The 16,864-nt window shown below is 38.9% G+C and overlaps 2 protein-coding genes across 5 annotated transcripts in view; both read right to left on the bottom strand.

The window, feature by feature from the left end:
- Positions 1-3,144, bottom strand: part of pdlim5b (PDZ and LIM domain 5b) — a 47,793-nt gene extending 44,649 nt beyond the window's left edge. For 2 of the 3 annotated variants that reach the window (XM_056735824.1, XM_056735827.1), the window contains exon 1: positions 2,987-3,144. The gene's annotated coding sequence lies outside the window, so the exon portion shown is untranslated. Of the gene's footprint in view, positions 1-1,852; positions 2,118-2,986 lie in introns of those variants that run through there. The other variant, XM_056735826.1, reaches the window with a different exon arrangement.
- Positions 3,145-5,070: 1,926 nt separating this feature from the next.
- Positions 5,071-16,635, bottom strand: opn4xa (opsin 4xa). 2 transcript variants are annotated; one of them, XM_056735828.1, is made up of 10 exons: positions 16,545-16,635; positions 12,181-12,328; positions 9,845-9,978; positions 9,544-9,747; positions 9,285-9,456; positions 9,038-9,199; positions 7,641-7,748; positions 6,975-7,137; positions 6,692-6,850; positions 5,071-6,596 (listed from the first exon to the last, which is right to left on the bottom strand). In XM_056735828.1, the coding sequence occupies exons 2-10, from the start codon at positions 12,324-12,326 to the stop codon at positions 6,273-6,275; spliced, it is 1,572 nt and encodes a 523-aa protein (XP_056591806.1). In that variant the 5' UTR covers positions 12,327-12,328; positions 16,545-16,635; the 3' UTR covers positions 5,071-6,272. The 2 variants fall into 2 exon arrangements, with proteins under 2 accessions (XP_056591806.1, XP_056591807.1); XM_056735829.1 differs by lacking the exon at positions 16,545-16,635 and adding an exon at positions 11,338-11,433 and having other exon boundaries at positions 12,181-12,313.
- Positions 16,636-16,864: the final 229 nt, after the last annotated feature.

Below are 16,864 nucleotides of genomic sequence, written 5' to 3'. Positions count from 1 at the left end.
TTATTTCTTTACTGTCTCTTTCACATCATTTCTTTTCTGTAAAGCCGATTTGCCAAAATGAAAACTTGTGAAAAGCACTACAGAATAAACCCTGTTCATTTCATTATCGTACTACAGCTGTGGACAAAATGTTAGACTAAGATAATAAAAACTTGAAATCAAACTTTATCAGTGACTCCTGTGATGAGTCTGTTATGGGATGTGTTGTCATGGCACCATTTGTGATGCAACACGTTGTTTTGAACCAGCTCTGGGTGCGGTTCCAGAAGCATTGTGTTGAGAATATGCTGAACAGACTAAAGGAATCAGTTTTCCACGCCTGAAGCCACAAGCCCTGCATGCGATTCTACAGCGAATGCTTTTCTAATTTTGCCAGGTCGCCATTTACAATTACCATGAGGGTTGCACTCGATAGAGACGCAAAAGTTGACAACTTTAAAATACTGATCACATCGGTCACAAAGTAGCAAAGCTATTGGACTATTGTCTATGATGTTTTGACCACAACGTCCTGTTTCAATAGGAAATATTTTAACATATGTATTCTTGTGTATATTTACAATATATTAACAATAATTACGAATAAATAAGCTGGAGATAACAGATTATAACAAAAAGAACGATTGAGCTGTTTCTAAGCATTCATTGTCTCCACACATTGTACCCAAGGCCAAAACTGTGTGCTCTCTGACTTGCGCGTCCATCACCATGAAAATAAAAGAACTACTACTGTGTGAAAACCGACACGCCTTTCCGCTGATCTGTCAATTACAAACTGGTTTTCCCATGATGTGAAAAGTGCCAGGCTGCATGGCGATGGGAACGACATAATGCCAAGGGCGCACCCTGGAAAGCCAACAGCCAGCTGCCCAATAATTACAAAGTCAAGAAACGTATTCCATTTTACGGAAAAACAGAAATTGGCATGATTAATTTCTTTAACATCAAAGCCAAGCGTCCCATTTGCCAGCATGGGGCCTCTGGAAAGATCCAGTTATGGAGCACTGACCCAACACGCTCAATGCAAACTCTATAAGAATGCACATGACTGTTGCTAAACCACTGCATGCCTGGACAAAAACAAGCTCATGATCACCAGGTGGACATTTATGAATGCATTATATAAAAAACAGGCTCTAACAGAGTTGGACCCGAAATTGCGGTTTTACTTCCGTATTCTGACACATTTCCGAGTGAAAAGGAATTTCAAAGGAGGAAAGTACAGATTGCGTTTTTCACAGCGAATTAATTGGATGTATAAAAACAGCTGGAATTGATTTTGAAACGAAACTGGCAACAGAGGCACAGCTGAAGGGGAGGAGTTAACGGATGCTCCGGCCAAACCCTATTATTGACGTCATTTGAGTTCGATAGTCAATTCAAAAAGAAGAATTGAAATTGAAAAAAGAAATTGAACCACATTGTTAAGCTTTCTACAACAAACCCTGCAATATTTCATTGAAAAATAAGAATTGTCCTTTTTAATATCACTGGGACTTTAACACTTGAAAGTTTAATGTTTAGCCATCACCATCTGGACTTTTGGACACGGAAACTACAACGCTGACCCACAAACAAATTCTCAAACAATGCGCCACTTGACTGCTTAGTTAGTCAGTAAAAGCAGTATTTGGTGGTTTAGTCTGACGTCACGCGACACCATATGTGGAGGGTCATATAATGTGTCCGGGTCCAAAAATCAATAACGTGATATAGGCACACAACAAAAATGCTAAAATACGCTCATGGCGAATAAACTGTGCACATTAACAGCTGTAGTCTCGCTTGAAATTATTAGTTGGACCCGTTAACGGTTCTCCTTACGTCACCACTTAACAACCGAGTAACTTACGACGTAAAACACATTTGTGCTGTGTGACGTTGACGTTCATATCCCTCACAAGTTTTCATTTCTCTCTTGTCGAGACGCTTCTCTTATTTAAACTCGAGAGGAACCCACTCACACCTGCACAGTTTCACTAGACTATAATCACTATAATCAATGTATTATTAAAGATTTGTGTGGCGCTGCAGATCCTCCGCAGACCGGAGCCGCACCCGGCACGGGTTCTGTTCGGGCGTGCTGCATCACGCCTGTCTCCAGTGATTCAGCTCCGTCTATCACGGGGAAAGTTTAGGGGAGAGGCACCTGGTTACAATACAACCATGACCCCCACCTCGTTCAAAACGAGTCCCTGCGGGCAAAAGTCTCTTATTACTCACTTCTGCAGCCAATTTTGACTTTAGACTGTAAATACAAACAACACTTTGAATCTAATGGATGCGCAGGGTCACTGAATGGTCGTCATTTAAAACGTTAAACAAGCGTCGATTTAATCACTTAAAAACTCTTTGATTGCTCTGGAGTAAGTTTATAACATTTCTGACCATTGTTCGTTCTGTTGTTTTAAATAGCGCTATTCTGCACGCAAAACACCTGCCGGAAATACTTAAATACACATGTACGAGATGACAATCAGACAGCAATTCAGTAACACAACACTACCCTTTACTTTCCACACATTTTAATCTTGTCTATTGTTTCCCTATTCCGTTTTTTATAAAAGCACGCGCACTTTACGAATGCAATGAAATGCTTTACACCTGCTATTCGAGAATATTGCGTAATGCAGTAAAATATATACACAAAATACACGCATAAATAAAATCGTTTCACATAAAGCATCTTATTCACGCTTGTACCGACACACCCTCTTAAACTTTCAGAAAGCGACAAACCACTTCCTCGTGATCACGACTTCCCACGCTAAACGCAAAGTTTACATTATAAATTCAACGTCACATTTATAAGAACTTTGTATCGTTTTCTCGTCATTACTATATCAGGGAAAGTCCAAAGACAGTGTCACAGCAATATCAGCGACACAAGCATGAACTTTAAATCATCACGGGACGCACTTCAGTCATTACAAAAGTCATCTCGTGGTGTAAAACGGCCGCGCACACGCGTGTTTGTGTCACTCACCTCCGATCTGCTGTGCGTGGACGCGCTGCTGGAGTTTGATACCGTGCGTAACTGTGGAGAGAGAAAAAGACCTTCACGAGATCCTGCGACTTCCGCCCCTACCGGGAAAAATACATCCCTCCGCTACCCTCGAGTGACGTCACCACACGCACTCAAACTGAGTGACACTCGCTTTAAAGGATCTGACCACACACTTTCACAACCATACAGCAACTACACAAACTCACAACTGTCCACTACACACACCCACAAAATACACACTTTTCCACACTTACGCAACTAACACAAAGAAGACGGACACGGGGCATGTTGTCACAAAATTGTTAGTTTTAATCGTTTCTCGCTATTTTTAAGGCGTTCATTATATTCATGCACATTATTAAGTTATTTTCGGAGCTGTGTGTTATTATGGGACACGAATATAAAGTATTCAAGGAAAACGCACCAATTTCATTCCCACTTTGGTGCAATTATATGATGAGAAATGCGGTGGTGATTTTTTGTGTAAATTAGGGGGTTACGCAAAAGGAAGGGATGTCTATTTAATGTGAAAAAGAGGAAACATTAAACCAGACAAGTAATCAGGCAGGGATGTGATGGCCTTTCAATGCCAGATCGGCTGTGTGCCAAAAAAGTTTACATTTCTTTCCAATATCGTTTTAAGGAAAGTTGCTCAGATGTGTTATGCACTTTGCGGTTGATTTATGAAGCATTGGTTGGCTATAACGTGACCTGTGTAATACTTTCCCAAGTCAAGTGTTTCATTGAGTTTGCTGAAATAAATTGTTACAATGATGTGCAATAGACTTGTGTGACGGTTTCCGCTCCGTTGCACTTCAAAGAAGCTTTAAGAATTGATGACACATCAGAGGGATTCGGAATGCTTGCATAGGTGTTTGTGACCCAATTAGGGCTGACGTCATTCTCTCCCCTCTCTACTTTTATACGAGGACGTGAATGGCAATAATGACGTGCGCATTCCTTTTGCCTGACGTGACGTGACAACGTGTTTCACAGCGAAAGCGTGTTAATCTGAAAGAACAAGGTCTCACCAAATGCTTTCATCTACGGTTTGATTGATGTGACCTGTCTACTATGAAGATTATTAAGAGGGCAAGTACAAACTTTCTAGGCAAATACTGCTCCCTCGTGGCCAAAAAGCAGCATTGCAATTACGGTACAAAGTAAAAAAAACAGCATACAGTGTCAGGGCTTGTATTTTTGTGGAAATGCATTGGTTACTGTCAAAGGCAAAGCCACATGATGGCAAACTAAACCTTCCAAGCAATCAGGGCTACAGGCAGGGCTTATGCAATATTCATAAAATTAATTTAGGACATATTGGTGTAGGCCTGTCCGCTCCAGCGGGATTAGATGGGTCCAGTTATGGGTCAGTGACCAACGCAAGCTCTAGCTAAACCCTGAGGAGCACTAAACATCAATCTGAAGAGAATCGTTGAACATTCACAGACAGATTTAGTGTGATGTTAAATCAATGATGTCGATCTGTGTTAGAGATTTACTGTATTGATGACTCCGAGAGAGAGAAGGAAAGTGTCACAAGAAAAGCAATAAACAGGGATTTTGACAATCGAGCTGTTTAAATAAATGATTAAGTTATATCTTGTATACTTTTTGACAATCCTTACCTATATGTGTTATGTTATGCATTACTTAAACATAAATGTTGCTTTTTAAAACAACCTATAAAAACATATTTTTGAAACAATGAATTCTCTGTATACGAAAAAAGAACCGTGGTACATTTTTTCAGACATGCATGTATACATCTTTGCAAATCAGTCTTGCGTTTCTAGACAGTTATGGCCTGGATTGTTTTTACGGTGTGACCTCTTTTGACCTGAACGGAGTTCCGTATACATAAGTATTAAATCCAGAAAATGTGTGGCGTGAGACAAAACGACGATGAGCTTTTCTGCGTTTGTGATTTTCGTCACTTTGTTTAATCTCAGTCGATCGATGACAGTGTTACATACATTTGCATGTCTGACCTCACAATTAATATTTCTGATTATATTAATTGTAAAAACCTGTTGTAATGTTCACGACACATCGGCTGTCGGGTTAAAATAATGACTGAATACATTTGCATTTTCACTGGACAATATATAGCTGTTACTATATTATATAATACATTATAATCAGATTTTTGGATCATAATGAATATTGGCATTCGACACAAGTATATGTACCGTTCATCAGACAGACTGGACAAATGCTTATAGCTTAAAATAACACCTGAAAGGATTGGAAAACATTATCTAATGGAGATGTGGGATTACGTGCACATGACTAAAAAAAAACATGTCAAACAACCAAAGTACCTAAAAGAAAGATGGAAAACAGGGTCTTATATAAAATAATGACACACGATAGCAGGACAGATGAATTACTGTAAAGAGATTGAACAGTCCACTTTTCTGAGATCAACGTTCTGTATAAGAAACATTCAGTGTTCAATAAAGTTGAAGTTTAAAAAGCATCTGTGACAAAAAAAAACCTCCCACAGAAGTAAACCCCAGAAAGCATTTGAACTCGTGATAAAAATGACAGAGGTTACAGTCTCATGTACAGTAGTAGCCAAAAGTGATAATATTTACTTTGAAAGCTCTCGGGTTAGTCTAAAATATGAGGTGTATGAAACAAAATCGATTACACATTAAACATTTCTTCTTAAAGCTAAACTTTAGTTTACACTCCTAGCATAACTATACAACTCATATTCAAAATGTTTAACATATCTTTAATAATGTATTTGAATAAAGGACAAAGTTGTACAGTACACCACTTTTGGCCACTACTCTATTTACATTTGTTTTCTAAATGAGGGAGGAATCAAAATGGTTTTCTTGGGTTTCTTAACCACCGATGTCCTTAAGAACCCATTACATTGCTTTTGTTTTTGGTCTCTTTATGATGGAACTCTTTATGTAGCTTTTATGTTAACAGAGTATCGTCGAGCATCTTTTGCTGGTAGGTTTGGTTGGAAACATTTGTAAAGTGTCTATATCTTTCTCCACATGTTTCTGGCGTCACATGAAGCTGAAGAGTATTCCAGGGATGAAAGCATGACACTTCTGAAGGAAAATGCATCAACATCGTTGCCAGATATTATAACAGATCTCAACATAGTCATCACCAACTATATGAAAGTGATGTGAACAGTCAGAGGTTTTTCTCGGGAAGACTGTTGTTCTCCAGCGTGCTGAACCGTCTTCGGAGAAACACAAACTTTTAGGATCTTCATGTGGGCGGTTTTGCCGTCTCACGCAATATATATTTCCGGGGAGCAGTTCAGAGTCCTCAGACTCAGTATAAATTCATCTTCTCTGGTTTGTGTTACTATATTCTTCTCACGCAGGTTGTTCTCTGATGTGGGGCGGAAAGGCGTGTCCATGTCTTCATAAAAAGCCAGACTTCTGCTCAGGGAGCGTACAGAAATACTGTCCTGTCCTGTCAGGGAATCCTCGCTCTCCTCTTCTTCTCCTGGACTTGGGTCTTTAGCCATGAGGAGAGGGACGGTGGTCATGTTGACAGACACCAAGTCGTGGCCAGAACTTCTCAAAGCCCAGCTGTCTGTCACTGCAAGCTGTAAGAAATAAAACACAAATAAAAGCCGAACAGAGAGGGGGGAAATATCTGTCACGTTGACTGATCTGAACAGAGGAGAAGCATTTACCATACCTTCTCTTCACTGCGGACTTCACCTCCTCCTTTGATCCTCATCTCAACCCGTTGTGCCTTCTGCTTCTGCACCTCGTCTCGCAGCTGATTGGCTGATCGTGAGTTTCTGAGGAAGTGACTCTTCTGGTCCATGGGATCTAACTCGACATCACTCCACACCTGAAGCATGCACGGAAGCGGTCACAAAAGATCACACCGTTTCGCACATTTGTATAAGTTATAGCTAGCCCCGTTTCAAGATGACTAATGTGTGAATTAGTTCATCACATAGTAAAAGACAAACCGTGTCACCAGTGGACATGGAGGACACGCGCTGGAATCCAGAGGAATGTCTGCTGATCACGGGTTCTCTGAAGGACGACCCGCTGTTGGACACGCAGATGAATTCTTTACGCGATGACTGCGCTAGAAAATGCAAACATGGCACCTTCTCTGCCAGCGTGTCTCTGTAAGTTAGACACAGGTTACAAGGGGTTAAAAATATGGATTGTATCATAAAACCTGTTCTTTTACAAAATGTTGTTTTTACAGATTTTAAATGTATTTTTAAAATACGGTTAAAAAAAGTACATTTACAGAAAAAGACTGCAAAATTACAAGAAAAACTGGGAAAACATGTACGTTTACAGGGAAAAAATGTTATTTTACAGTTTATTGTTTTTTAAACGAGATTTTATTTTTTTAACAGTTTTTTACAGTGAATACAGTGAAAAAACTGTAAAATTACAGAAAAGACAGCAAATGTACAAGAAAAACTGAGAAAACAATTAATTATATCTTTATATTATATAATATCTATCATATACAATATATATATAAAATATCCTGTAATTTAACAGGAAAAAAATATTATTTTACGGTATATTTCTGTCCCTCCAGCTGGCAGAAAATTTCAGTTTGTATAAAGATTGTTTTCACAGTGTAGAGAATGTTTCTAACATGAGCAAACCTGTATTTGGAGCGTATGATGGCGTAGATGAAGGGATTGTATATTGCTGATGCTTTGGCGATCACCGCAGGCACTGCCTTGGAATATGGTGAAAGAACGTGACTGTACCTAGAACATAAGAAGAAGAACGACAAATAATAACATATTGGTTTTTAATAAGAAACACTTGCATAAAAGCATATTTCTGCCCAGGTGACCAGCTAGTTATCCATGACCCACAAGAGGTTCAGATGTTCATATGCATGTCAGTGACCCAAAGGTGTTGAGAAGAAAGAAGCACGTGCTTGATCTTCAGTCCGTACTGCACTTCACCGCTTCACCCCATCTGATTTTGTAAAGGTCTTACTTTCTCTGAACCAACCGCTTGCTTTTAAAAGCACTTCTATAAAAGGAGGTTTCTTTACTGTGGAATTTTTAAAGTCTCAGTCCCCTCCCACCCGAAAAGCAAACTTCTCATCTGCATGGTTAAGCTATTTACATTTGGGCTCTGCTTGATAGACAGAAGACAGGTCAAATTATTTCTGCAACTGTTTAGTTTATGTATATTTGGATAATATTTAATAAACGGTCCTTATTGATAATGGTGAGATTTTTTTTACATTGAAGTATATAGCAGATGCTTTTATCCAAAGCATCTCACCAAAGTCAGGAAAACAGCATCTGCAGCATTGGTTTTAACTCTGTGTTTTGACGAGGGTTTTTTTTGTTCAAGGACTGTCATCTAACATCAGTTAAATACATCAAGTAACATGTCAAAAAAATGATTTGTTGTTACCTATTAATAGAAAAAGACCAAGGGCACAAAAGCCCAGATGAGAGACAGATTAAGATGCATGAACTTTAGATGTATGAAATCAGCTAGACATGTTTTTATTAATATTATAAATAATACAATAATAATATTATTGCATTATAATATTATTGTTTTTTCGATAATACTAAAGTATATTTGTTGTTCTTCAGTGTAATCAATATTTGCATACAAATTGAAGAAATGTTCTTTTGTCAAATGGTAGGCCTGCTTGAACAGTTATTTGCTTATTTGTAATGACATTTTAAATGTCTTCAGATCCCCTTTTCAAAACACATTTTTCATAGTTTGAAGGGTTAAAGGGACGGTCCACAAAAACAAAATCTGTCATAATTTATTCACTCAAGTTGTTCCAAAGCAAGTGGTTCTGGAGCACTTTTTTCAACCATTTTCATTTTTCCTTCTATGGTAGTCAACAATGTCCCAGAATAGAAAATTGCTAACATTCTTTCAAATATCTTCCTTTGTGTCCAGCAGAACAAAGACATTTATACAGATATGCAACAACTTGAGTAAAGGAAGATTTTTGAATGAACTATCCCTTTAAGAACTAGCAGTCATATAGAGAAAAAAAACTGATAGTTACCCGCCCCAGGCAATGAGAGTGACGCAGGCATAAGGAGACCAGGACAACACAAAAACAATGATGACCACAAAAGCGATCTTTGCCAACTTCCATTCTGTCCTTATAGACTGCTCCTGGATCAGGGTGGTCTTCCTCACATGACTTCCCAGCCTCTCCATTTCTCTGAACACATGAAAATATGGCTGATCACATCCTGGCCACCTTTGCTCCAAAACTGACACTGTACTGTGGCACAGAGATACCGTACCTGCTTGCGTTCCGAATGGCGAGGAACATGAAGATGTAGCAGTACGAGATGATGCCGAGAGGGATGAAGAAGACAAAACAGCAGAGCATCAGCGTGTAACTCTTGTTTGCTGGAGTCGCCGTCACATAGTCCCATGTGCAAGAAGTCATGAGGCCTTCAGGTATATAAGAGCCTGTCCAGTAAAAACAGCAAAAGTTACATTTGTGCCATTAAGCAGAAACCCAAGAAAAAAGTGTTGAAGATAAAGCCTAAAACTAACTCCATCCCAGAAGAGGTGCCAGACTCCAGGCCAGCGAGTAGATCCAGACCACGAGGATGATGAGCAGCGTTCGACGTCCGGATGTCCACCGGATGGCCTGCAACGGTTTTGTGATCACAATGTAGCGGTCGATTGAAATGGCCAACAGGTTGATCATGGATGTAATTCCAAACAAAGCCCCGCAGAATGCGTACATCTTACAACCTGCTTGGCAAAGCAAGAGCTGAATGTAAAGCGTAAGAGACTGAAAATCAATGTCGCAATTGATGGGTGGGTGGAGAACCTGGAGAAAACAACTTACCCATTTCACCAAACACCCATTCCTTGTACATGCAGTTGACAAAAAAGATGGGTGATTGGGTCACGGCCATGAGGAAGTCGCTCACCGCGAGGTTTATGATGAAGTAGTTCGGCGGTGTCCGAAGCTTCTTGTTACTAAAACACAAAATACTTACAGAATTACAATCCTTTACAGTCCTAGCATGCTTCACCTCACACCCTTTACTTCTGCACATTTAATTTACTCTGATGAGACATCAACTCATTACTCTCATGTCGTTTTCCTTTGATTGAAACTCGCCTACTCGCAAACCTCGCAAAGAATTTCATAGAAAGCTCTCATCCTTTCCCACGATTCCCTCTGCTCCACAAGAAAAATGAAAGATTGTTTCTGTCCACATTATAATAAACATGTGCCCCTTTCACTTCTTGACCCTACTGCTATGCGTGCATCTCCAGGTCACGTCCTGCAAAGGCTGCGTCCTCCGAGGTTGCATTTGTCGATCGCATAAGTCATCAAGGTTTATTATTTTAGATTTTATTCGAGAAAAGCAACAGTTACAAAGATTAAGTCTTGAAGGGGGGATTAAACGCTGTTTTATGCATCCTGACTTCTTTACAACGTTAAACATGCTGTCTTCTCATGCTTAAAAGGGTCAACTTGTCAAAAAACGAGTTGGACGCATTACGTAGTATTTCTGAGCTTTATACGCTCCCCCAAGGTTTGTATAGGTTTCCGAAACATGAAAAAACATCACGTGACAACTTTTCTTAGTCATTTATTGGGTAATTCTCCCTGAAAAGCACGCCCATGCCAAGGCGAAATTAATAGCCCACCCGCGTGTTAACCGATGAGCAATAGGAAGACCTGCCTACCATCAAGATTGGCTGCACTGCGTCGAGATTGGCTGCATCGTGGGCCTACAGGTTCGGCTCGTTACTCTTGCGATACTGAGAGAAGTTGAGGTGTATTTGTTTGTTCATGGCATTTCAGTGATGGATATATAAACGGTGGATATAACGCTGGATTTGCAGATCGTTTAAAACTGATAGATGGAGTGGTCGTGCCGGACATGATCCACACACGGTAAGTCAAACTAAGTCATATGTCTGTGTTTTGTTGGCAATCCACATGTACATGCATAATGTAAACAACACAAAGTAATTGTGAATCAATACAGTTATGCGGGAAAAATGTTATGTGTGGTCGTGAGTTAGTCCCCCCTCCCCGCACACCCCCAGGATGTCGTATGCCTAAATATTGAGAAAATTACAAAAAGATCTCCATGGAACATTGACTTGATATTCTAATGATTTTGACAAACTGTAAAAGAACAATCTATAATTTTGACCCATACACTGAAATTTTGGCTGGTTTTGTGGTCCAGGGTCACAAATGAGCAACCTGTATGCAGTCGACGTAATCCTGAGCAGGATGTGTCCTGGAGAAATGGATCTTTAATATCTCAATTATTTCTAGACTTCAGTGAAGTTAAATGGAGAATGATTCCAAACCTTTACAAGTCTCCTGGCAAAAAATTTGCAGATATCTCAGAACTGCCTCCATTAGAGTTTCAGAAGAGACTCAAACCGAGCTCAGCTTTGACAAGTCTGCAATCAAAAGTCAATATTATTGGAGATCTCAATACGACCTCAAACATTTCTCATCAAATTTACCAAACTCCAGATTATTTTACCTCTACAATCTCTATAATTACACCTCCATACTCTTCATGCATTTCAACAAATAACTTTCTATTAGTTTTTTCTAAGCACTTTTAGGAGAAACATCTGAGACCAATTGATACTTAAAAACAGATCCAGGAACTCGTATGAGCAACAGTTTTTCTCTGGGCCTTCATGTGCCTCTGAAATTGAAATGTTTTTTTGACTGTGATTCCACAAACACAAACAGTTTCTTGTAATGGAGGTTTTTTAAATTATGAAAAGGTTCTTTGGTCTCACTGGGATGAATATATATTTATTAAAGTGAATGTGCTGTATCTCTCAGACACAACACTTTATCAAGACCTCCTGCTCTCAACATCAAAAACACACATGACTATGATTCAATGATTCAACAGACACTGTGATGTTCACGCTGACATCATCAGTATACGGTCATGTACATCACAGAGCAAATGACACAGAATCAGCAGAGACGTCCCATCAATGAATGACACAGTCAGTCACACTTTATAAGAGTCATAAGAAAAACGAATATTTAAACGCATAAAAAACTCATTGAATGAGAACCATAATATTTTAATGACAGTAAAGGATACTACAGCCTCAGTAAAACAATCACTGATGAATTGTATTAAGATGACCAAATATTGATAAGAAGTTTCGGCCCACCTGAAGAAGGCATAAATAACCAGAATGTTTCCAGTGACCCCCAAAGCCCCGATGACCGCCACAAAAAACGCCACTATGTAGTGTGCATGATCTGGAACGTCCACCTTCCTGAAGAAGCCTCGATCCATTTCCAACTTATCCTCCATTCCTGTGACGATCACAAAACAAACATCACTGTAAGTAAAGTGTTTCACCTATATTCTCTGGGACATTCTTAGTTTCTGGGAAACTTGGTTTAGGTTATCTCAGCGTTTCTCTGTTGTACAAATGTCAGAACAGCGATGCATGTGATGCTCGCGGCTTGAGAGAAACAAGAACATGCTTTATTAGTGCAGCAACATCAGATTCCCTCAAGCTCGGGAAACACGGACAACTCACAAAGCGACTACACATTACTCAAAAACATACTTCAAGTCTCTTGGAAATGAAACATTTTGATCTCAGTTGAGCATCTGAGATGTTAAAACACATTTCTCAAGCCATGACAAGTACATTCAAGTTCATTTAATTCAGGTACACTTAAGCAATGCTCAAGTATGTATTAATTTGTGTATATTATTAAAGTACTAGTATACTGGTTTAAGTATGTTATACTCCTGAGTGTACTTGGGACTAAATTGGCCGTAACGAGTTATTATAGTTTTATTATGGTTTCTATCAACAGCTATTTTTAGTTTTTATGTTAATTTTAGTTTAATATTTAGCAACATAGTTATATGCTTTGGTCAATTCATCATTTATTGTATTAGTTCATTTTTATGTTGTTATATGAGATTCAATTTTAGTTGCTTTAAACTTCTTTCAGTTTTATTTCTAAGGCCATTTTCAATTTTTTCTTAGTTTATTTCTTCCCTAATAATTTTAAGGCCAATATTTTATTTAATTTCAATAAACAAAACGCTTTCGAAAGTTTTAATTTAAGTAAACTAAAATGACTCTCAGTTTATAAAAGTGTACTTTTAACTATACTTTAATTGTAACAGCAGTTAACTTTAAGTTCATTTTTTATGTTTTATTTTGAAAAGTATATAAAATATTTTGCTGGGAAGTTTACAAAAAGAGGACTTTCTTATTTTTAGTTTAAAACAAGGATACATGCATTAATAGCACACTTTGTGAATAAAAAAGAGCAACCAGTGAGAAATAAAATATTTCTGGTTAGTCAGGACTGGTGAAGGAACGTTTTGTCCAGCTACAGAATTTAGTTTCGCTTCTGTGCACACGGCCTTTCTCATAACTTCTGGCATCCTGCTGTGCTTTGCGGATATTGCACATTTCTGGATCTGAGTATATTAAATCAAACCCTTCAGCCCACCGGTGAAGCAGAGCCTGCGGCTCTGAATATTGATTACTTCCAGGTAAACGCTCCTGTCCGAGGTGCAGTAAACATGCCCTCAGAAGAACCCCACACTCAATCCATCCAATGAACATGCGCAGAAGTACTCTTGTGGATGTATTGCACAAGATATGAAGATCACGAGTGGTTCTTTGATGCTGAATTATTTGGAGACATGCAGTTATGAGAAATGTATCATGCTTTAGCAAGTAATACAGGAGATGTTACAGTTACCGGACATTAAATGGTCATTTATTCACCCTCCAAACATACTAACTTTCTTCTGCACAACCCAAATGAAGATATCTTGGAGAATGTTAGTAACCAAGCAACACCCACCCCATTGATTCCCATCATGTGGACACAAAACCACTCAAAGGTTTCTCGAAATATTTTCTTCTGTGTTCCACAGGTTTTGAGTGACATGAGGATGATGAGAGATTTCTTTGGGGTGAACTGTCCCTTTAAGACATTGACCTCATCAGATGTTGTGCCTGATTCTGTAATCATTGAAATAGGGCCCTGACCGTATAGCCATTAAAAGACGAAAAGTAATTAAACTGGAAGAGAGAGATTAAATTTTCAGTCATCTCGAACGCAACCATGTACAGTAGGTGGCGATCATAAGAGGATTTATTTTTGTTATTTATTTAATGCTAATGTGAGCACATCAAAGCCAACAATAGTCACGGAAGGACATCAAAAAAACCTAACCATCATTTACATTTATGCATTTGATGGACACTTTAATCCAAAGCTTTTATCTCCTTTCTATCTTCCACATCCAAAAGGCATTTGTATAAAATTGTGGAAACTTTATGATGTTGTACTGTACTGAATACCACTTTGCATATTATTGCTTTCCTATAATAAATCGTTATGTTTTTCGTTTTATGCCACTTTGGACAAAAGCATCAGCCTCCATATAAATGCACTACTAAAAGAACTGACATGTGTTGGAAGAGTTTTCAAGAACAAAACTAAATACAGTACAATTTAAATCACCACATAAACATTTAAATATGAGACAAATGCTCTCCAACTGCTCAAATACTCTCAGTATTGATTCATGAACTAATTTCCCGGAAAGACAGAAAGTCAGAAACTCGCAGAAGACATTAAAACTCAGAATATATAAATGGACTGACAAACAGTCATATCTGAGTCAAATTAAAGGTCTTCTCATTTTAAAACGAATAGAAAAAATTACAATAATCTTTTTTTGATAATGTAAAAAAGTATATCAATCAGCCTAGATGAATATACATGTATGTGTTTTCTTTTTCATGTAAAGCTGCTTTGAAACAATGCAACATGGTATAAAACATTGTATAAAATAAATAAACTTGACAAGTCAAAAACCTTTTTAAAGTAAAAATAAAATAAAGTGACAATTGCATTTAAATGAATATTGCAAGAGTGACATTATTAAACAAACATTATTATAAATGCAAAGCATTTACCTGCCGTGTTGTGTCTCTCTGTCTTTTACTCTCACTTTGACATCTGTCACCATGTGAATGTGTTTATGGGATGGAGGATACATGGCCGCAGTCGTGTTCTAATCCGACAGGGTGGAGCTTCACTTTGTGTTGCACGGTATACTTCAATCTCACATCCCGGCAATTATCATCAGCCCTGACACACAGAGCCCACCCACAGGCCCGCTGGATGTACACGCTGAATTGATTTTCTACCCGCTATTGTCACTTTCAATTGCTGCCACTTTGTTCATCTAGATTGATGAGAGCTGTAGATGCGCTCATCCTGATATCATCATTAAAGCTTCAAGATTTCAACAGCGATGCAACGTAAACGACTGGCTACACTTATACAGTGTTTTCAAGTGAGTCCTGTTTGACTTTCTGATGTGTGCTGATTCTGCTTTAACAGAGACGTCAAAGCAGAAGTTGGTAAGTCAGTTAGCCCGTTTGAAGATGTATCCCATCTCTCCCTGCAGGCCGGTAGAAAGCGCCTGGACAGCACACAGAGCACAGAGGAGATTCAGGCTTTTAGAACGAGCAGCCATGTGTGAAGCGGCTCCTCAGAGAGGATTCCTCACACGGATAAAAGCTTTACAGATGCTGATCGACGTGCACAAAGTGCTGCCCGTGAGATCGTTCGTCCTTCGTTTCAACCGTTTCCTGTTTGAGTGTGTACATAATAGCCTCAAACATGTATGCTTGTGTATTTACTTCGGCCGAGATTGACAAGGTCATCAGTTACCGAAGAAACGCTGCAGCAACGCAGTTCAAACTCGTTTTCATCTTCAGAAGTCTTTTCATGCACATGATGTCATGATGCCGTAGTGTTCCTAGTGTATCCAGGTGGTTCCATAGTGATGTCACAAAGGTGTTACCAAGCACGCTTTACTAAGTGTTTTATACTGACCTAGATCTCTAGATCAACCGACTTTTACCTGTTTTATAATTAAACAATTATTCGTCTAATTCACAACTTTTAGAATGAGCAAATATACAGTGACACCAACTTCAGCAAACACAAGCAGCCTACTGTACATAAAAGGTGACGTTTTAGTTAACATGCAAATATTCAATGAACATTAACTTTTATGTGCTTCTATTCAACCTTTTTCTTCACACACCTGGGTACTGTTCCTAGATCATCTCTTCTTAGAAAAGTCTTCAGAGACTGAGGTGTGAATCTCCAGTCCTGGTCTATAAATAATTGTCTGCTCATTCACCAACGAGATGATCGTCCTCTCTTGCACTTGCTCTGTATTTTCGAAAACTCGCAGTTGTTTGTTTGAATGCAGAGAACATTTCAGATGCCCTTAAACCAGGTAGATTTACCTGACATACTCTCCTCATACTTTTGCTCATCTCAAAAACAAAACAGACGGAGGACTGTAAACCAGCTCCAGTAAGAAACATCCTCACCACGCATTTGGGACATCGAACAATGCAATCGCAGTATCACAACAACGTAACATGCACAAGTCCCACAGAAGTGTTCAGAGACAGCAGTCCTGTGAATTAAAAAAGTGGTGAGAGTTTGGTTTACTCACCAGCAGCCTGTGGTTCTTCTGAGGTTCTGATCCTGCAGAATGAAGAGGGAGAGAGTTGAGCCGTTTCTAACAGAAGTGACTGGCGTGTGTGTTGTGCGCTGTGAGCTCGAACCGTCTGAACGATGCCTCTCAGAGATCCTCTGACCCCCTCTGACAGCAGAAAACATGACGCTAGTCTGAGCGGAGAGATACCAGTGAAATCTCACACAGCAAAGCAAGCGTTTCACATGCAGAGAAAGTTCAGGTTCAAGTCTAAAACCTAAAGGGATAGTTCACCCTCAAAATAACAATTCTGTCATCATTTACAAACCTCTGTGACT

This window comes from Triplophysa dalaica, chromosome 22 (assembly GCF_015846415.1).
Source record: "Triplophysa dalaica isolate WHDGS20190420 chromosome 22, ASM1584641v1, whole genome shotgun sequence".
Lineage (NCBI taxonomy): Eukaryota > Metazoa > Chordata > Actinopteri > Cypriniformes > Nemacheilidae > Triplophysa > Triplophysa dalaica.
The sequence above is the reverse complement of the archived record's forward strand: the minus strand, read 5'-3'. Positions and strand labels throughout refer to the sequence as shown.

Bases quoted from the DNA above. Each gene is read 5' to 3' on its own strand.
- opn4xa (XM_056735828.1), bottom strand. From the start codon at position 12,326: ATGGAGGATAAGTTGGAAATGGATCGAGGCTTCTTCAGGAAGGTGGAC. The intron at 9,979-12,180 runs GTGGGCCGAAAC...TTTGTGTTTTAG, and splicing joins GTTATTTATGCCTTCTTCAG to TAACAAGAAGCTTCGGACAC. The intron at 7,138-7,640 runs GTTTGCTCATGT...TCTAACTTACAG, and splicing joins ATCATACGCTCCAAATACAG to AGACACGCTGGCAGAGAAGG.